The following is a 21,149-nucleotide window of genomic DNA, read 5'->3' on the forward strand; positions in this document are numbered from 1 at the left end:
TCCCCAGGGTGGATTTTCTTTATGCTTAACAGCCCAGGGCTGCTGTCCTTAAAATCCATCCCTGGCTCCCACCCCTTCAGGGCAAGTCCCCGCTCCTCAGTCAGAATTCAGGTCCCTCCGTGACCTGTCCCCCTGACTTGTCACCAGCCCCAGCCTTCCCTGGGCACCACACACCGAATCATCCAGTTTGCACAGACGCCGTCACACCTGTGTGCCTTTGCATGTGCGGTTTCCTCTCCGGGAAGCCTGCACGCCGGCCACCCGGCCAAGCTCCGCTGGGCTCCCAGAGATGGAGCGGACACAGACGTCCACACTGTGAAGACCTCGCTGCCCAGCTGGGGAGATGAGACAGGGCCTAACTAGCTACAGTACAGCCACCTGTTCACAGGCACAACGGAGGGACGTGCACATGGCTGCCCACGCCCACCTGCTGCTGAGGGATCACGGGCAGCTTCTGCAGGAGGGGGGTCTGGCGGGCTCCATGGCCTGGGTGTGACCACAGGAAATGGCCAGGAGGCATTCCGGGCAGTAGGAAGCCAGAGTGACAGGGGCACCCAAGGCAGAGGTGGCGGCGTGACTGGGGGCTGGGGGTTGGTTGCCCCCTTGTTGCCGGGACAACCCCCTACAGGTGCATTTTGCTCGGGGTCTGCAAACGTAACCATCCCCCAGCTCAGCGCTGAGGACTAGACACTACGAGACCTTCTCTCTCATGAGTGTTTTAGGCCTCGGATGGCTGCACCAGGGGCCACCTCTCATGTCCCTCATTAGCCCAAGCTCAGGTTCATGGACAATAAAAGGTCACAATCAGCTTTCTTATGTTACCGGATGATTTGGCTTCCGGAGAACTACTGCATCCAAAGTCCCTGCAGAAAATCCTCCTCTGGGGCAATTTAGGGAGGGGACTTGGAGGATCACCACCTGAGCAGGCTCCAGGACCAAAGTCAGAAGGGACCATGCGGAATGTTGGCTTCGCCAAGCCTGTTGGAGGTGTCAAACCTCCAGCCCGACTGCAGTTTCCTCTCAGATCTTCAGGTATTCCCAAGGACACCCAAACAGAGACGCTTTCACTCACTCCTGAACAGTAACTATCTAGTCTGCAAATACAGTGTGGGCCAAGCAGGCTCTCAGATGGGGCGCCCCATCTCCTCCAGAACCCGCTCAGCCCTCCTGTTGCCCTGGGAGTCCCAGCTCTGCCAGCCAGTCACTGGCTGTGTGTCCTCAGCTCAGTGTCCGCACCTCTCTGTGCCTCCTTCCCCTCATCTGCAGCATGGTGGTAGCAGCAGATCCGACAGTGCCTGGTGCAGAGTATTTTCTCAGTAAACATGAGTTGTCACTAGTCCTCCCTCCTCCCACCTAGGCAAAGATCTAAGCAGTTACGGCTTCTTCCCAGATCTTTCCTGGTGGCCCTTAAAATATACTCACATATAAAGCTTCTGTTTATAAAAGTAATGCAGGTTTACCATGCAAAGCTTGCAGGGAGACCGTACTGAGAGTGAATCCTTCCCAAGTGCTGTCTACATGTGTCCATTCTCGTAACAGTCCTAGCAGAGAGGCACCGTTGCTATTCCCACTTTAGGGACACGGCAGCCAAGGCACAGAGAGCTCAGTCATCTGCCTGAGGGAACAGAGCTGCCGGACAGCAGAGCCGGGACTTGCACCAGACGGTCTGGTTTCAGAGTCCGTGTCCTTCACCACTGTGCCACCTGCTCCCCAGGAGAGACCAGGGAACACCCCCGGGCCCCATCCCACAATCGCTGCTCACGTTTCACTTCTTAGTCATCATTTCCTGTTGTGTGCATAGACACACAGTATGTCTGCGTGTGGCTGAGCAACACAGTACCCCAACCTCAGTGCCCTAGACAGACACCACTTAGGGTTCTTACTGGTCCCGCAGGCGGGCAGGGAGACCCCACCGTCCTGGGGTTGAGCACTTGGCTCCCTTCCCACTTGGGGCCGTGATTCCACAGAGCTGCTAGGGAGCCTCTGTGCCTTCCTTCTGGGGGACACACTTGCTCATTTCTCTTGTGTGTGGCCCTAGGAGTGGAACTGCTGGTGTGCAGGGCCTGCATACATTCAGCTCCGGACAATTATCTATGGTTCAATATTTACTTAGGGTTCTTTTTTTCCTAAGTTCAGATTTACACTCAGGACATGCACACATCTCAAGAGGATCAATCCCCGAGTTCTGACACACGCATATGCCCCCGTGAGTCCCACACCCCGCAGGAGGCACAGAACACTGCCTTCACCACAGAGCTCCCTCCTGCGCCCTAGTGGGTGCATCTTAGCTGAGCTAACGCTTCCCCTAAGCAGCCTCCCAGACACCCCCAAACTGGCGTAGCCACCTGTCTTCTGTACAGTCCTCCTGCGGACCATACTGTCAGGTAGTGCCTAGGAGTGGTCTGGCGCTCACAGCACCTGCTCACCCACAGCGTGCTTTATCATGGGCGCTGCACGGCCTATTACACCCTGTCTTGCTAGCCCAGACACGCCACAAGGGGACAGACCACATCTGTCTGTCCTCCCATTTGCTAGGGAACTCCCAGAGCATGGCACTCAGTAGGTGCTCAGAAAACAGGGAGCTGAAAACCAGTCAACGAAGCTGGTGAGCAGAGAAAGAGCCAGGATGGAGCAAGAGCAGAGATGTCCTCACCCCCCTGGGTGGGGGCCCGGCCAAGTGCCAAGGAGGCTGGGGGCTCCATGGAGTGCCACTGTAGCGCCCACGACCAAGGGGCTGTCAAGAAGGCACCACCCATAAGGACAAGGCAGAAATGGACGCCTGAGTCCAAGTCCAGTAGGAAGAGGGTGGAGCCCCAACCTGCCCCAGAAGGTGCTGCAGGGGAGGGGGCAGGCCTGGGCCAGGGCCACCAAGGGAGCCTGGTACAGCCCCTTTCTCAGAGCCATGATGGCAGTCCTGTCATGTGTGCTGTGAGCTGGGAGAGGTAGGGAGAGGGAGGGGGCCGGCGGGAGGGAGAGAAAAGGAAGAGTTTTCCTAACACGGGCACCAAACCTGTCCCCTGAGCCGAGGATGCCCAGGGCTTCCCATTGACTTCTCCCTCATGGCGAGAAGTCAATCCGCTGACCTGGCCTGGCCTCCGGTCCCACGAACCTCCCTTCACTGAGCCTCTTCTCTGCCCTAACTAGAGTCCAGGTTTCCAAGATGCATATTTTTCACACGACCAGGGCCCCACACCCCCCCACATTGCCACATATACTCCATGCCAGGGAGGTACAAGGCGCTTCCCAGGAGAAACGTGGCACTGCGGGGTTTCTGTCCGACTGCGGTCTTCAGAGCGCAAACTCCTTGAAAAACACCCCTGCGCTGTCCTGGGGATATTCATTTGTGACCGTCACCGTAAGCAAGCAGCTGTTGTCCCCATTTTGTAAATGGGGAACCCAAGGCTCAGAGAGGTTGGGCAGCACACCCAACATCACACAGCCAATAGGTGGAGGACGTGGCTCAGACCAGGCCTGTGGGATCCCAGCCCTGTACTTTGTTCCCTGGGACCTGACCCCGTCCATGCCTGGGCTGCGCCCTGAAGACTTCCCTCCAGCACGGACGTGGGGGATGACGTGGGGGCCGCTTATCTCCTGCTGCCAGCCGGCCTGCCCATGCAACGCTTTTTCCTCCACCCTAAACGGTCACCTCACAGACAGCACTGCAGATCTCATAAGCTTGATTTCTCCTGGATGTGGTTTGCTCAGGGACCTTTCAGAGGCGTTGGCCTCCTTCTGTGCAGCTTCAAACTGCAACAGCTCTGTATGTGATAACAGCTACAGCAGCGTGTAAAGCCACTCAGCACCACAGGCAATCCTACAAACACCTCTATAATTCAGCTCCCTAAACCCCACGAGGATCACATCACTCCCCTGCTCAAAAACCTTCAGTGGCTTCCCATTGCCTGGACACTACGTCCAAGCCCTCCGAAGCCCTCCACGATTCAACAGGTCCTGACATTCCAGGTCCAACATGGACTTGCCCACCTCCGGGCCCTGGCACAGGCACCCCTGCCCACCAAATGCTGTCCCTGTTACTCCCAGTGCCCTGCCCAAATCTCACTCCTATCTAACAGCTCACCAGGACTGGGGTTTCCTTCCTCTGCAAAGCAAAGAAGAATCCCTGCCCTGCCTGGGCGGACTCTTCTGGGAGGCCCACCTCACAGGTGACTAATGCTCCATGGTCCGTGTCACACACCCAGATCTGCACCCCATCCCTGCCCCAGGCTGTGTGTGACCTTGGACAGCTTCACAGCCTCAGTTTCTTCCTCTGACACATGACCCAACAACGGCTGCTTCTCCTACAGTGGCTGTAAGGTCTAAATGAGGTCAGGCATGCAAAGTGCTTACCCTGTGCCTGGCAGGATTGACACTTGATAAACTAACTGTTGATGTCCCAGTCACCACTGATGTCAACACCGAAACCCCACAGGGGATGCTGAAGAGGAAAGATGGATGTGTTCAGGAGGGGTGGGCCTTGCATGTCACAGGTGTGACAACTCTGTAACTACCCAAAACCCCTATGGACAATTACGAGCACTGACTGCATTCCAGGCACCGAAATAGGCACTTTGGCATGCAATTCTACTTAGATGACACTCAGCTTAGAGACAGGGAAACTAGGGCACTGAGAGGCCAGTGATTTGCCAATGGTCACAGAGTACGCAATCCAGAGCAGGTCGGGGCTGACGATGGACAAGGGGACAAATGCCACTGCTCACGCGGAGGCCCCTCTGCTGCCTCAAGCCCTCTTGGGAATCTGGGCAGTCCATGCTGAGAATATGGCCCCTATCCCACTGTCTGGCACCTGCTCAGCAGTGCTGGTTTACCTGGGAGTGGCTGGAACACACCCTGGTTCTCCACCTCCACCGCCAAGTCAAAGTGGGAGCAGTCACTCAGGGTGACCACCTCACCAGCTCCGCCGGGCATGACTCCGTTGATCCTCAGGGGCAGCTCCAGGACCTGGCCCACACGTGCCTCCACCTGGCACGGGGTGAACTCCATACTGCTGGGCTCAATCACACACACCTGGAGGACAAGGGCATGGCATGGGCTCATTGCTCAGATTTACAAGAGCTGCTGTGTGCTAGGCACTGAGGACATGTCCATTAGAAGCCCATACTGGGTACTGGGGTGATCTGGGGCGAGAGCAGGCAGGGAAGGCCTCTCTGAGAAGGAGACCTGAGCTCAGACCATGTCCAAGGCAGCCAGACCAAGGTCTGGGGAAGAAAACACTCCAGGTGAAGGCATAGTCCATGCAAAGGTCCTGAGTCACATGCCAGCTCAGTACACTGGAGGAACATAAAGGCCAGCATGGCTGAAGTGCAGCGTGCATGGGCAGTGGAAAGAGCTGAGGTCCGAGAGGCAGTGGGCCAGGTCACACAGTGCCTGTGGCCATGTTAGGACATCAGTCCTCACTGTGGCTGAGCTCGGAAACTTCAGAGGTTCCCATAATTCTGGCCTCTGTGCACCATCAGCAGCCAAGTGGCCGGTGTAGAGAGGATGGTGGCGTGAGCCAGGGTGGTGGGGTAGGGATGGGTCAGATTGGAGCTGCATTCTGGACATTCGGTTGATCAAGGGGCTGGAGCGGGTGAGAGAGAGGGAACAGCAGCTCACACTTCCTTACAACCAAACTTACTGCACGCCAGGCCCTGTTCTAACTGCCGACTCAGCCCACAGCACCTCCTTGCCAGCCTCCTTCGCCTGAGCAAGAGCCTGGCCCGAGGAGGGAGGAGCCGGCCCGAGCTGCAGCGTGGTGAGCCTGAGTGTGAACCCAGCAGCCCGGCCCCAGACGCCAGGTCCTACCCAGGACCTGGGCACACGCTGCCCTCCAGGAACTATCCTCAGGCTTCCTACTGAGCAGCTGGGGGAAAGGAGGCGCGTTTACTGAGAGGAGGAAGGAGGGGGAAAGGGCACACAGGATCCCAATTTATTCCAATACTAGACCATTATGCTTCATCTAAAGGGCCTCCAGTAAACACTTCTGTGTAGGAAGGAGACCCGGCTCCAGACAGATGTGCATGTCTGTGTGCATCTCAGAAGACTGGATTAGCCTGTCCACCCACGTCCCCAGTACTGCAAGAGCAGGCTGTGACTGGACACTATGGGACTTCACTTCCTGCCCTCACGGAAGGAGTAAAGGGTTGAGGTCAGGTGAGGCTTGGGATCAGGGGCCACAGTGTGGCTGGCAGAGTCTCAGCTGAGGTCTCACCCCCAGGCCCGCCTGCTGCTGTTGCCAACTGAGATGGTCCCGCATGGCTGGGGGTCAAAGCCAGGTGCAGGGAACACCTACTTTACACCTGAACGGAGTGAGGCAAGGAGTGTGGTCTGGCCTCTCGAAGCCCTGCGGCTCCCTTCCACTGTGAATTTACAACCCAACACTCAGTGGCCCTTCCAATTCAAGATTCCTATCTTTCAGACCTAGGGAACTTTCCAGAACGGTTCTTTGATGATCTCATGTCTTCTGTGTTCTCTAGTCTCCCCCGCACCGAAACCCAGCTCTGTGGATGCTGGCCCTTCTGGTCCCATCACTGCCAGGTATGGAATGTCCTGTCCACCTCTCTGATGTGGCCGTGAGCGCCTATGGCCACCCCCCTCGCCCACCACTCACACCAAGGACAGGACTGGGGACAAAGAGTGTTTCTGAAGAAGCCTGGGCCTCCTGGGGCTGTGTCGGCCCTGAGTTCTCACCTTCATCTCGCCAAAGTGGAGCGGGTTCTGGACGTCGTGTGCCTGGATCACGCTGAGTCCAGTGTCACTGCCTGTGGTCATCACGCCCTTCACGGTGACTGTTGCAACCGTGTAGCTTGACGAAGACCAGCTAAAGTTCCCACTGCCGCCCTGGGCCTAGGGAGAACCAAACACCATGGCATCATGGGGTCAGCCACCTGCCAGCCCCTGCGTGGGGTCAGAGACAAGTGTGTGCTGCACACACGCTCACACTCAACACATTCCCTCACATGCACACTCACACTCACGCTCATACACTCACACTCAACATATTTACCCCTCACAGTGCTCACACCCACTCACGCTCATACACACACTCAACACATTTACCCTCACATTCACACTCACACTCACGCTCATACACTCACACTCAACATATTTACCCCTCACATTCAGCGCTCACACCCACTCACGCTCATACACACATTCAACACATTTACCCTCACATGCACAGTCACACTCACGCTCATACACGCTCACACTCAACACATTTACCCCTCACACTCAGCGCTCACACCCACTCACGCTCATACACTCACACTCAACACATTTACCCTCACATGCACAGTCACACTCACACTCATACATGCTCACACTCAACACATTTACCCCTCACACTCAGCGCTCACACCCACTCACGCTCATACACTCACACTCAACACATTTACCCTCACATGCACAGTCACACTCACGCTCATACACGCTCACACTCAACACATTTACCCCTCACACTCAGTGCTCACACCCACTCACCCTCATACACACTCAACACATTTACCCCCACACTCACACCCATACCGGCTCACACAAATGCTCACACATGTATGCCCCTCACACCCACTCACGCATGTGCTCACACACTTGCCCATTTGCACATACACAGGTTTACCAACACTCATGTAGATTCACCTAGTCACACAGTCACCTGTAAATGCTCACACTCACATGTTCACCCATTCACACACACACATTTACCGTCACACTCACACACATTCACTCACTCTCACTAGTTCCACACACACACTCGCCCACTGACACACGCTTCCACGCAGGCCCACATTCGCTAGCCGATCCACTCGCCCAGCCACTCACCTACGCCCCCACCAACTCACACAACTGCACAATCACCCACTTTTCTCACACATACGCTCACAATCACAGACACATATGCTCATACCTAAACACACAAACACACACATTCTCACATGCTCAAATACGTGCGCGCGCACGTGCACACACACACACACACACACACACGGTCAATGCCCGCTGCATGGTGGTCAACGCTGCCACTGTCTGGTGGAGGCAAAGTCCTCATTCTCTCCGCCCTGTCTCATTTCTGGGCCTCATATTCTGGGGACCTTGCGACTGATATACACAAACATACACACCCATGACAGTGGCCTCAGAACCCAGTGGCACCTCCCAGAGCTCAAGCTAGAGTAGGAAGAACGCCTGGCCATGGAGCCACCCGCAGGACGCTGCTTCGGTGACCAGACACGCTCCCCCAAGCACACACCCCTGCCTGCTCCTGCTGGGACGCCAACAGCCTCTCTTCACGGATCAGGGACAACCACCCCACAACCCAAGAGGCCAGGGAGGTGACACATCTGAGAGGACAGGGGAGCAGATGCCAGTGCACAGACAGGATACCTGTCAGTACTCCAGGGGGACAGCAGGACTTGCCAGCCCTGCACTGACCACAGGACTCCAGCCCCATCTGGGGTGAGTCCCGGCCGGCCAATGCCACGTGGGAACATGAAGGTCAGAGCAATGGTACTTGGTATGTGACAGGGCTGGAGATATTTTTCCCTCGAATTTTTTCTATATACTGCTTTCAAAAACCAACTTTAAAAAAAAAGGAATGTTACGTGGAATTCAAACCTGTATTCCAGGATTTCTTTAGAATATTTTCCTTTCTCTATTTTTGAGTTGTTGGTTTTTTTCCCTCATTACCAAAATACATTGCTATGATGGAAATCTCAGGAAATACAGAAATCGTAGACTCCGATTTAAAATTCTCTCCAACTAATAGAGTGTAGTATTACAATAAAATGGACAAATAGCCACCATCCCAAGGAAATACTCACAAGAATGCACCCAGAGATGGGGTCTCACATACCTTTATTGTGTACTGATAGGCACCTGTCTTTGGTTGCCACGGAAACGTCAAGATGCTGGGATAGAGGGTGATGGGAATGTGAATTTCCACCTCCTGCTGGTTCCACACAGGCACCCGTAGTGTGTGGACCCCTCCGTCCTACAAAGGGTAAGGGGGCCACAGATCACCATGACAACCAGGTCATCAGTAGTTTTTCTCAGTAACCTGGCCCCTCACCCCTCCTTGGAGAACAGGCCACAAAGGTGGATTTGCGCTTTTGGGAGAGTGGAAAGGAAAATGCCAGACACCCTGCAGCCTTCTTTTCTTTTTTTTTTTTTTTTTTGAGACAGAGTCTCCCTCTGTTGCCCAGGCTAGAGTGCCGTGGCGTCAGCCTAACTCACAGCAACCTCCAACTCCTGGGTTTAAGCAATTCTACTGCCTCAGCCTCCTGCGTAGCTGGGACTACAGGCATGTGCCACCATGCCCAGCTAATTTTTTCTATATATATTTTTAGTTGGCCAGATAATTTCTTTCTATTTGTAGTAGAGATGGGGTCTCGCTCTTGCTCAGGCTGGTCTCGAACTCCTGACCTCGAGCGATTCACCCGCCTCGGCCTCCCAGAGTGCTAGGATTACAGGCATGAACCACCACGCCCGGCCCCTGCAGCCTTCTTGATCTCCATGGGGATGGCTTTCCAGAACTCTGGAACAGTCACTCCTGTAAGTGCTGCTTGACCAAATTCCTCAGGGCACCCCTGGCAGGTTGGGCATGGTTGTCGCCACTTTACAGATGGGAAAACTGAGGCTGGGAGAGCTATAGGAACTCACCCAAACGCCAAGAGCTGAGGTGGCCAACTTTAACAAGAATTACTGGTGCTCAGACCATTTCTTTCTGCTATAGTCTCCTGCCTCTTATAGAGGTCAGGGATGTTTTGTGCAGGGTAGAAAAACGAGAACACCTGTTCCAATTTTCCAATCAATGAAATTCTGCTCCTACCTAAAACTGGCCTTTTAACACAAAGGAAAAAAACATACTTCGTGGGAAATGAGCAGCCCAAACAGACAAAGGAATGCTGGTGGTTCCTGGGTGAGGCTCAGCTGGGCACATGGGCCCGACCCTACCTCCTCAGACAAGGGTTTCCATCCCCAGCCCTGGAAGACACAGGCTACTTTTACAGGGGCAGGGAAGAGGAGGGAAAAAGGGGCGCTGTGCCCATCATGGGAACAGGAACACTCCTACCCCTTGGCTCCAGGCGGCCCTGTGCAGCCGGGGTCCGTGTCCCCTGAGCCAGAGAGGGCAGAGCCTCTCCAGAAACCCAGGAGAGGGGCACAGCCAGGCAGAGCTCGGAGCTCCCAACTCCCCAGGGCTCACAACCCACCTGGGTCGACATTTGTGCCCAGGAAGGTGGGCTTTATAGGTCGAGGGGCCAGAGGAAGGGCTGGGCCAACTTGCCTGGTCCACCACAGACGTGAGGGCAGCGTCAATGGCCGTCTGGCCCCTCTTCACCGTCCTGACGTGATGGTACGACCCATTCTGAGAAGACGAAAGTACCTCAAAGAACTCAGGAGGAAGCACCGCTTCAATTCGGATGTTCTGGAAGGTGAAGCAGGATGGGAGAAAGGGACTTCTGGGTGACTCCAGAAAATCACAACACGGGCGAGAAGCTACAGGACCCAAAAACAGGAGCCAGGGCAGGCCAAGGGGCCCTCTGGGGCTTAGAGGCCTCCAAAAGCAGGCAGCAGGCTAGACGAAGCCCTGGACTGGAGCTCTGCCCACTCTGGCCTGGGACCCCTCCCAGGCCACCCTCCCTCCCAATGTGGCCCTGGGACCTGCACTCTTGCTTCAGCTCCCCGTGTGGTGCTCAAGGCAGCTTCAAGCCTACTGTCAGGTGCCCTAGGCCCTCAGGTCTCAGCAAGAAACTATCAAATATGAAAGAAATGACATCAAGTCCCTTGCAGCTACTTCAAAAAAATACATGGCGATCATCCTAGCCTCTGTTTCGTGACATGATGAAAGCAGTGATTTCTGCAAAGAAGCCAAAAGAGAACCTTGCTGCCTCCTCCTAAAACCTCCAATGCCACCAGCATGGTCCTGGACCTTCTGACAATCCAGGGAATTTCTCATATGGGACAGAAAAGTGGCCGAGACTCCTCCTACTTTCCCCGTTTGTCTGACACCCATTTCCAGAACCAGAAAGCTGACTTAGGTTGGCCTCAGTGACACAGTGACTTCTGGGAGGGTTACAGGTATTCCTGGGGCCAGCAGAGAGTCAGGAAGTGCTCCTCAATCCTCTGCAGAGATTCTCAGGCTGTGAGAATCCATCCTGGAGATGGATCCCGGCCCCATGGGAAGGGGACAGGAAGGCAGCAGCCAGAAGCCACCACCCATCCCCACTGCTTGAACCCTGCTGCCATGGCGCCCTCTCCCCACAAGTCTGCAAGGAGTCTGCTGGGGACCCAGCGTGCAGACCCGCAGGCTCTGGAAATGCCCCAGAGACCCCACGACAGTGTCTCCCACAGACCTAGGAGCACCACTAGGAAGCAGACGGCCCCTCCTCAGTCTGCCTGCACAGGGGCCCTACTGCCTTGGGGACTGCTTCTTGGAGCAGCTGCCTCAGAAGACAACCCCACATTATGGCCCCACCAGGACTGAGCGAGCACTCACGTCTGACAGGTAGACCTTGTTGCTAGACTTGTCAAAGACTTCGATGGTGATTTCATACAGGCGGCCAGTCTCAAGCACCCATCTGTCACCAGGGTGGACTGTGAACCCTAAAACACATAAGGGGGGGAGTCTGAGGACTCAGGACTCAGGCGCAGCATGGCTGAGGAAGAGGATGGGACCAAGCACCATCAGCACAGGGGCCCCACAACTACTCACCTGGCTTCCTCCCTGGAGAAAGACTGGCTGCCTGAGTACCGAGCCGATTTCCCTGGCACTGACCTTGAACATATCCTGCTCTGGCTGCTCGAGGGCTCACTCAAACTCAACATTATCCTCTGTAAGTCTTCTCTGAATCCACAGATCTATGCTCTGAACCACAGTAGGTCTACAATCTGAATCTACAGTGCGTCTACGTTCAGAACGAAGCCTGGCACAGAGCGCCCTTACCACGAGCCAGCCCTGCCCTCCCGGGCCTCTGCCCTCTTCCCACTGCACTTTCTTGCTGGCCCCCGGGAAGCCCTGTGCCTTCTCACCTCCACACCACTGCCCAAGCTGTCCCTCTGCCAGGACACCTTCCCCCAAAAGCAGCTCCCTCTGAGAAAATGCCTGCCCTAAATACCATCTCTCAGATTCCTCCCCTCCTCCCTCAGGCAACTGCCAACTGTCACGTCACCTTAGGGCCCCTCTATAACTGAGCTGACCACTGGGCCCCTGACCTGACCTAGCAACGATCAGGTCTGGCCAAAGCCCTGGTATTAATGTCAACATCAGGAGGAGACGAACCCTCCTGGGGTTCTCTGCCCTGTCCTGTTCCTCTCCCCGCCGAGCCTTCCACCTGCCTTGCTCGGGTCTAGCTCCATTCTGTTTGTATCTGCACTGACCAGGGGAGGGCTGGGGAGGGGCCCAGGCAAGAGGGGGCTGAGTGTGCCGGCCCCAGGCCTTGCAGGCAGCAGAGCTGACCAGAGTGAAACATTTTCTGTGAAGTTATTGCTTTTCCTTCTTCTTTAAACTCATGTAGTCACAAATGAGCAGCATCCAGGAAGGCCCACACTCACCCAGGTATCCAGGTTCAACCACGTAGATGGTGCTGTTGGGTAACCTAGAAGCACCCTGCATGCGAATACCTGAATTCTTAATTAAGGAGAAAGACAGCAGATAAGCCAGCTGGCAGGCTTCAGTGTGGCTCAGACAGCCTGACTATCATCGAGACAGCACAGGGATAGAAGAAAGGATGACATTCCCTGGCTTTGGCCAAGTGGAGCAGAGGCGTTTTCGGAATCAAAGGCTGCCCTCCATTTTCTATGCCAGCAAAGGGCAATTTCTGCAAGAGTCATCGGAGACCACACAGGACACAGCAACAAGTTTGGGGCATCAACCACCCATATGCTACCATGGAAACAGCCTCTGCCAGGCCCCCTCTGAGGAGGCTGCAGGTACCGGAAAAGTCTGCAGAGGTGAGGAATGACACTCGGCTCCTGCCATTACCTCCCATCTCCAGGAGCCCCTGGGCGAGTCACCCACAGACGTGCAATTCCACCCGGCAGTGCTATTTCGGTTCTGATTTTCAGACCAAGGCTATTTTTAGCCCTGCCTGGCTTTCAGGGAGAAAAACAACTTGACTTCAAAACGGCAGACCCAACGTGCCTACACATACACACACACACACACACACACATGCACACGCACACACGCGCACACGCACGCAGGCTCAAGCAGAGGATATTCCTGTGGCCAAGGACAAGGTTGCTCTGACCGAGCTGCACTGCAGTGACCATCGACGTGTCCTGGGCCAGGACAGCCACGGGCCGGGCCGGGTCTCCTTCTGGGCCTGGGATGCTGTTCTGAAGCTGTAGCTCGTACTGGTCAGAAGGCATGGAGAGTTCTGGCCACCAACCAACCAACAAACAGAAACAGAGAGAGAACAAAGGTAGAAAACGTTAGAAGCCAATATGCCCCTCTGAAACTCTGCACCCTGCTGTCAGTACAGCTGCTTGACTTTTTTTTCTCCCTCCTCCCGCTTCATTTTTTTTAGTGCTTCAAATTTTAAAATTATTCTCCATGCCTGTGAACAAAGTTGACACTCCATGAATTTTTAGAGACAATCTGGTTCCTTTTGTGACTGCCGTAGCCCATATATATATGTGTGCGTGTGTGTGTGTGTGTGTGTGTGTGTATATATATATATATTTTTTTTTTTTAAGTTAACCATAGCCTCTGAGTTATATCGCCACTTGCTTGAAGAATACTAACACTAGGTCATTTCTGATCACCATGGAAGTGAACTCTTTGTTTCTGCACCCACGGGGACAAGTGGCAGGGGGGTGTTCTGAATGCTTCTGTCCAGCCTCTACGGGGTTCCAAAAAGCCTCTCTCTGGTCAGTGGTCTCCCCTGGGGCCTCAGTAGCTAGGTCTGCAATTGCAAACAACAGACTTTCTTACTGTCCCTACCACCCTCAGCGTCTTCCTGCTCTGTGTCACACTGCGTCTACTTTGCAGAAACAATCTTGCCCAGTCTGAACCAGGATGGAGAACACTTTCCCCGGGAAATAACGGTTTTACAAAGCCCATCTTGCCCGCGCATGTGTTCCCCAGCCTGTGGGCAGACACCACCAGCACTTCTGATAGAAATGGCCACTGCTGCCCAGGGACGGAGATGCCTCAGGACCACACTAGGTGTCTCATAAGCATGTTCCCCGTCTCATCCCTCATCAGCCCTGGAGATAGCTTCTCCCGAAGGCCACCTGTCAGCGCTGGGGGCTCAGGGAATCAGGAGTAGCAGCCAGTGAGGAAAAGAGCAGGGATTCTGAGTCCCGAGAGCTCATCCACTTCCACAGCCACCCTTCCAAATCCTCACGAGTTCCTAACCAGTCACCCACTCACTGTTCCCACAGGTGGGGCCACGTTCTAGCCCTCCAGCAAGAGCGAGGAAAGAGGACACAGGGAACCGCAGACAGCATCCCTGTTCTCCCCTCCTCTCTGGGTCCCAGCTCAGGGCCTGGCACACAGGGTGCCCTGCACAAGTCTCTCAGAGGAATTTTAGCTAAAGCATGTTTCAGAATTCCCAGGAATTCAGGTGGGAATTCTAAAAGGCAGGCAACTTGCCTACCTCCTGTCCTGGGGTGTTTTTTGTGTGATCTAAAAAGTCCCTAATAAGTTGCACTAGAGCAGAAGGTTCTCAAAGTGCGGTCCCTAGACCATCACCATTGCCTGGAACTGCAAATGATGGGCCCAGCCCAGACCTACTGACTAGCGCTGGGGCTGGAGCCCAGCAATTTGTGCTTTCACAAGCCCTGCAGGGGAGTCGGATGCAGACTAGAAGTGAGACCCCCTTAGGGAATGCACAGCCCATTGCCTCGTCTCTAAGTAGGGGAAGCCCAGCCAAGCTGGGCTGGGATTCTTGTAGATTATGCACCCAGTGTTCAGAATAGGGCAGCAGTACATTAAGGATAAACGTCATAATAAAATAGCACAATTGCTCAATAAAGCAATATTACTTTATGCTGCTTACTGAAACACTAGCTTCCTCCCTTGTTTAAAGTTCTCCAAATGAGTGAGGCCATTTTGGGAAATGAAAATATTGACACTCAAGGGGTCTGACATAGCACAGATGTAACCCTGTTTGCAAAACCCTAACACTGAAACTAAGGAGCTTTTTTGACAGACTCCTTAGAAACTTTCTTTTTTTTTTTTTTAGAGACAGGGTCATGCTCTGTCACCCTGGCTGGAGTGCAGTGGCGTGAGCATGGTACACCACAGCCTCCAAGTCCTGGGCTCCAGCAATCCTCCCACCTCAGCCTCGAGTAGCTGGGACTCCAGGTGCGTGCCACCATGCTCCGCCTCAAATACCTCTTATCACACGGACTGGCCCTGAGCATGACACTCTTGTGCCCGAGACCCTTTAGGCCCTGTGTTCTGGCTGTTAAACACAGGTGACTTTGAACAAAATGATAAAGATTCTTAGCGGGACTGGTACTCTATAAAGAACACTCACTGTCTAAAACACGGCGCAAGCACTCAGCACGACTCCAGTCCCATTCCAGGCAGAAAGGCCAGGGCTCCAACGAGAAAGTGGGCCCTGGAGACGGGTGGTGGACCACCCAAGTATGCTCAGACCAGGGGCAAAACCCAGTCCAACGCGAAGCCCACAGCGCTTGACCTCCTAACAGTGAAGAACTGCTGTACCCAAAATGACTGGAAGCAGGGACTCAGATATTTGCACACCCGAGTTCCCGGCAGCATTACTCATAATAGCAAAAAGGTGGAAGCAACCCAAGTGTCCGTTGATAGATGAATGGGTAAACCAAACGTGATCTATTCATACAATGGAATGTGATTCAGCCTTAATGCTGAAGGACACTGATACCTGCTACAACGTGGATAAACCTTGGAAACACTGTGCTAAGTGAAAGAAGCCAGACACAAAGGACAAATACCATATGATTACACTTATACGGGGTATCTAGAGGAGTCAGATTCACAGACAGAGAGTGGAATGGTGTGTGCCAAGGGCTGGGGAGGGGAAATTAGGAGCTAGTGTTGAATGCGGACTAAGTTTGAGGTTGGGAAGATAAAAAAATTCTGGAGACGGACGGTGGTGATGGCTGCACAACCGTGTGAATGTACTTAATGCCACTGAATTACATACTCAAAAATGGTTAAGATGGTAAATGTTACGTGTACTTTACCACAATAAAAAAGGGGTGGGGGAAGCATCTGCCATGATTACTGAGCCACTGAGTCACCTGTGATCTTCCCTTGCCTGATCTTCTGCACCTTGTAGCAAATGGCAGTCCCCACCATCAGGTAGACGTCGTACGCTGGATTCAGAAGGATGTTCTCCAAAATCAGCAGCCTGACCTCTGCAGGGTGCACATTCTTGGCACAAAGAGGGTAGAAAATGTGAGTTGGGAATGAGGGGGTGGTATCGGCAAGACAAAAAAAGTTTTTTAAAAAAATATGAGAATAGAGTTAAGAGTAATGAAAGATGTCACTCCCAACCCCCAGCTTCAGGCCCCAGAAACCCCAGGGGAACCCTGTGTGAACACCAGGCACACAGGCCAAGGTCATTACCAAAACATACTGAGCACTGAGCACCTCTCTTCAACATTATGCATGTCACATCTTGATTTAAATTACTACTAATTAAACAGAAAGGAGAGGAGCCAGAGTGAACTCTGTGGATGCTACAGCCACCAAGAGTTCACCTTCTCTCCCCACAAAAGCCCTGATACCCATGGAGTTTGGGAAGGCCCATGCCAAGCTGCACAGAGGGAGAAGCCTGTGTCTGTGAGGAGCCCTCAGCCCCTACTCCTTGGCCTATTCCCCTGCCCACTCTGCGTCCCCCACCTGGGAACTCCTCCTCAGGAGAACTTGTGAGAGCCTCTGCAATGGGAGAAAGACGCGAGGCGCCCTACCTAGGGCCCCACTCTGGGTCATCAGATTCTTCAGGGGCTACACCTTTCACTGTCTTTGGCCTATGTGACAGCCCTGTCCGTTGTAGAAAACTGAAATGCAATTATATTTTTTCTGCTGGAGATGCAACTCATCATCACCCTATGGATATGGGCAGTTTTGCATCTCTGTGTAAGTTCATTTCAGCAACTCTAGTGGCTCACGCAAGTGTCTGCTCCTTGGATTCTCCTCTGAGCCTGTTGCAACATTTTACGTGGTTCCTAACAGTAAGTTAAATAATATCTTTGACACATTAAAAAGAAAAAAGCATACCAAGCACCTACCATGGGCTGGGCGTGGTGGCAGGTGCTTTCCAGCATGGCAGGCACGGAAGGCCATTTACTGACCATGCACAGAACAAGGAGTCTGCCTTTCCGCTCAGCAGTGGGGTCAGCTCCACCCCAGCCCTGGGCACCCACACAGGGGCACAGTGTCTCCAAACGCTACCTGCAGAGTCCTGTGGGATTAGCCCCTGTGACATGGCATGTCCCTATTTTCCATAACCCTCCAGGACTCCCAAACTACTGGCTAAACTGCTAGAAAGTGAATCAGAAAAGGATTTCTCTTTATCTGTTGCTTTACAAACTTGAATGGCAGATGAAGTAGCACAACCTTCCTGCCCGTGCTCCAGGTACTAAGCAAAAAGTTCTCAGGGTTGCAGCTCAAATCGAGGCACGGATGGGAGGGACATTCACCCACAGGAACTGGGAGGAGCCAGGACCTCGGCTAAACCCATCTTCACTCTCCTTTCCTCTGTCCCGTCCCTCAGAGAATGGGACGTTGATGGGGAAACAGGTACTAGTGAGGCTCGACAGGGTTGGTGGGCTGGTGTGGGGGGTGGTGGTGAGGAGCCCTAGCCCCTACAGATGGGACCACTGGGCAACCAGTCTCCAGGCTTCAAGTGGGGCAGAGGGAGAGCCGGCACAGAAGACAGCGGGAACCCCCAGTTCTCGTCAGAGTCCCAAGTGCTTGGGTGTGTCCCTCTACCAGGACAGGGTGGCAGCTGTTGAAAATCAGCTAGTAACTGGAAATACTCCTGCTCTTGGGCCTCCCTGGAAACTGAGAATAAGCAAATGCTTTGTGATTCCAGAGATGATGCGCCTCTTCCTAAGTCATGGTTCAAACCAACAAAAATAGAGACTGCCCGAAAGACACAGTGGAGCATCTCACTTCCACTATCCAACGTGTCCAGGGGCGTGAGCAGGAAGTCATCTGATTTCGCCCCACAGCCCACCTTGTAGACGGCCTCCTGGATGCGGGCCTTGAGCTTGGAGCTCCCCGTCTTCATCCCGGACACCAGGATGGTATCGCCCTGCTTGGCTGCCTTCTCCATCTCCGAGATGTAAGAGGGAGGTATGTACGTAGACTCCAGGAAAGTGAGGATTCTGGAAAAGAAGCTCGCCGTCTAAGTTCACTGGTCAAACCTGAACACAAGTTCGTCAGAATCTACCACATTTGCCATCAGGACCTCCCACTAGGTGCCTGACACTGAAATAGGGGGTGTCCCCCTAGTCAGGGCTTTTTTAAGACATGTCCCTGCAACTTCCTACATCAGAATTGCCAACGTCCTTGTGAAAAATGCAGATTCTTGGCCCCTGGCCCAGCGTTTGTCTGCAAGAAGCCCGGGAATCTGCATTATATCGAAATCCACATGTGGCGATAAACACTGAAATTTGAGGACACCGGCTTAGTCCAAACGGGAAAAGTGAGGCCCATGGAAATTAAGCAGCAGGTCCAAGAACGCAGCCCAACCAAAGCAGTGTCAGCAATGCCCTCGGTCTCACCCCCGCCTAGCGCCTGACTCTGGGGAAGGATCCTCAGGGGCCTCCCCTCAAACTTCAGGGATGTGGACACATTACATCTCCTCCTCCCCACGCGGGGCTGCGGGAGAGCCCCAGGACAGGGAGAAGTCAGGCACGTGGCGGACCCTCCCTGGAGCATGGCCGGTAAGCAGGGCTGGCTTGAGAAGTCCTTTCCATACACCTCTCACTTCAGCCTGTGACTTACGAACGAGCCCATCGTTCCGCCTCAATAAGAGCAATCTGCCGGACACGCTTCCGGTCTCCCCACGGTCTGCTGGGTGCTGTGCCACACCGTGATTTGTTTCCTCCCCCAGTTTTACGAGGTGTCACATGGCAAACTGAATGAAAATCCAGGACAATCCAGTTCCATCACACCTTAGCATCTTGGATTTCGGTTAACATTCCGCTCAGGTACCGAGCTGCTTGGAAGCTTGGGGGGACACAGGGGGCCTGGTGGCCCAGAAGGGGCAGGGAACTGGCATTCCCTGAACATCTAGTATGCACCAGGCCCGGAGCACCGATCAACCTGCCAACCCACACGGTGTCCCTCAGAGCAGGGCACAGTAATCGCCTCTGGTTGTCTGTTTTATAGAGAGGAAGCTGAGGCTCAGCCAGGGTACGTTTCCTGCCTAAGGCCACAGGCAGGGAAGGACAGGGCCAGGATTAGAATCCAGGTCTCTCTGACACTATAGTCAGTGTTCCCAGCCTTAAAAAACACAAGAAACTCCAAAGCTGGAGACAGTTACAGGATAAGTCCCAGCCCCCACAGAGCTCGACTCTCCAGGGTGACTCAGCTGGCAAAGCATTAGGACAGGAGGATGTCTGCCTGGTGATGGCCACAAGCCGAGCCCGGAGTTCGTGAAGGGGGCACCAGCGCTCCCAGCACCCCCGACAGCCCAGAGCTGGGCTCCTGAAGGTAAATGTGAAAAACCAGACTATTAACTCTCCCACAAATGCTTAGGAATTGCAAAGGGGCAAGAAAGCAACTTCACCATGGGGAACCCAGCAGACACCACCTCACCCAAGCGATGGCAGTGACCACCATCACTAACAGGCCAAGTGGAATTGTGATCAGAAGCAGTTAGAACGCAGAATCTCACTTTCGTGATGTTCCTGCCAAAGGTGTCAAGTTCAGAGCCTGGTCGTGAGGGAACATCAGATAAACCCGAACAAGGGACGTTCTACAGAACAACCAGACCGTCCTCTTTGCAAGCATCAAGGTGTCGAAAGTCAGAGAAAGACCAAGAGACTGTCTCAGGCCGACAGAGACTAAAAGAAACAGGACAATATGCAGCACGTGACTGTGGGCTGGGTTTTGGTTTTTTTTTTTTTGCTAAAAAGGACAAAATTTGGACAATTGGCAAAACGCAATGTGGTCCAAAGACTACATGCATTGGTGTTCATTTCCTAATTTTGAGGACTCTGCTATGGCTATGCAGGAAAACATCCTTAATGGCAGCGCACACATCATAATCAGGGATGATGGGCGCCAGGCTAACAGCCAGCCCTGATGACTGAGGGTTACCCAATTTTTGCCCTGAACTGGCAAATTTTCTGTAAGCTTAAAATTGTTGCAAAAATTAAAAAATTAGGTCTTCTTTCCCAAGAAGAGACCATACTCTTTAAAAAATTATTTAGCAAAGCAGGGGGCAATGCAGTACAGTCGAGAGCGAAAGCTCAGGCTCAGTCTGCACCAGTGCTGTCGGAGACGCCCGGCAGGGACAGAGCACACACGGTTAGGGGCTCTGCTTCTGCTCCGTCCCACAGGCACAGCCACTCACCACACAGCTGATGAGCACTTGAAACGTGGCTCCTGCAACTCCAGAACTGAACTTTTCATTTTGTCCAACGTACATTTGCGCAGCCAGATGGGGCCCGTGGCTACACAGATCTGAGTTCAGACTCTAGCTCTGCCACTCACCAATCTCAGACCCGCAGCACCACCTCTCCCAGCGGCAGTTTCTATGACTGAAAATGAAGGGAACAGTGGCACGTATAGCCCATGTGGCTGCCGGGAGGATGACACGGGTTAAGACGCTTGGCCACCTCATGACAGGCCCGTCTGCACTGCCGCGCTGGGGACGCCAGCCTGTTCCACCTGAGAACGGCCGTCACCACTGGCTTGTCCTCTCAGCCAAAACCTGTCTCCCCTTTAACGTGGCCCCAGTGGCAGTGCTGCCCTCTGGGGCCACTCATGCTTCCCCAGGGCCCGAAACTGCTGCTGTCACCTGTGTTGTCTCATTTCTGCAACTGGACGTCACAAGCCTCTTTGACAACTTCCCACAGCACACACCCCAGTGCCCGCACAACTGTGTGAACAAACCCCGCTCCCAATCAGGCACGGGGACTGTCGAACGTCGGCAGGCACCTGGGAGTCACCCAGGGCTCCTTGCAGACAACGAGGG

At 53.9% G+C, this 21,149-nt stretch overlaps 1 protein-coding gene across 1 annotated transcript in view; it reads right to left on the reverse strand.

The window, feature by feature from the left end:
* Window positions 1–21,149, reverse strand: part of LOC138392982 (nuclear pore membrane glycoprotein 210) — a 108,210-nt gene that overhangs the window by 59,517 nt on the left and 27,544 nt on the right. Inside the window, exons 5-13 of the mRNA XM_069483980.1 lie at window positions 18,177–18,327; window positions 16,234–16,366; window positions 13,215–13,373; window positions 12,547–12,615; window positions 11,492–11,598; window positions 10,280–10,420; window positions 8,849–8,986; window positions 6,688–6,843; window positions 4,827–5,025 (exon numbers count right to left, since the gene is read on the reverse strand). Of these exons, the coding sequence (XP_069340081.1) occupies window positions 4,827–5,025; window positions 6,688–6,843; window positions 8,849–8,986; window positions 10,280–10,420; window positions 11,492–11,598; window positions 12,547–12,615; window positions 13,215–13,373; window positions 16,234–16,366; window positions 18,177–18,327 (1,253 nt within the window). The remainder of the gene's footprint in view (window positions 1–4,826; window positions 5,026–6,687; window positions 6,844–8,848; window positions 8,987–10,279; window positions 10,421–11,491; window positions 11,599–12,546; window positions 12,616–13,214; window positions 13,374–16,233; window positions 16,367–18,176; window positions 18,328–21,149) is intronic.

The sequence above is a fragment of the Eulemur rufifrons genome, chromosome 10 (assembly GCF_041146395.1).
Source record: "Eulemur rufifrons isolate Redbay chromosome 10, OSU_ERuf_1, whole genome shotgun sequence".
NCBI classification, from domain to species: domain Eukaryota; kingdom Metazoa; phylum Chordata; class Mammalia; order Primates; family Lemuridae; genus Eulemur; species Eulemur rufifrons.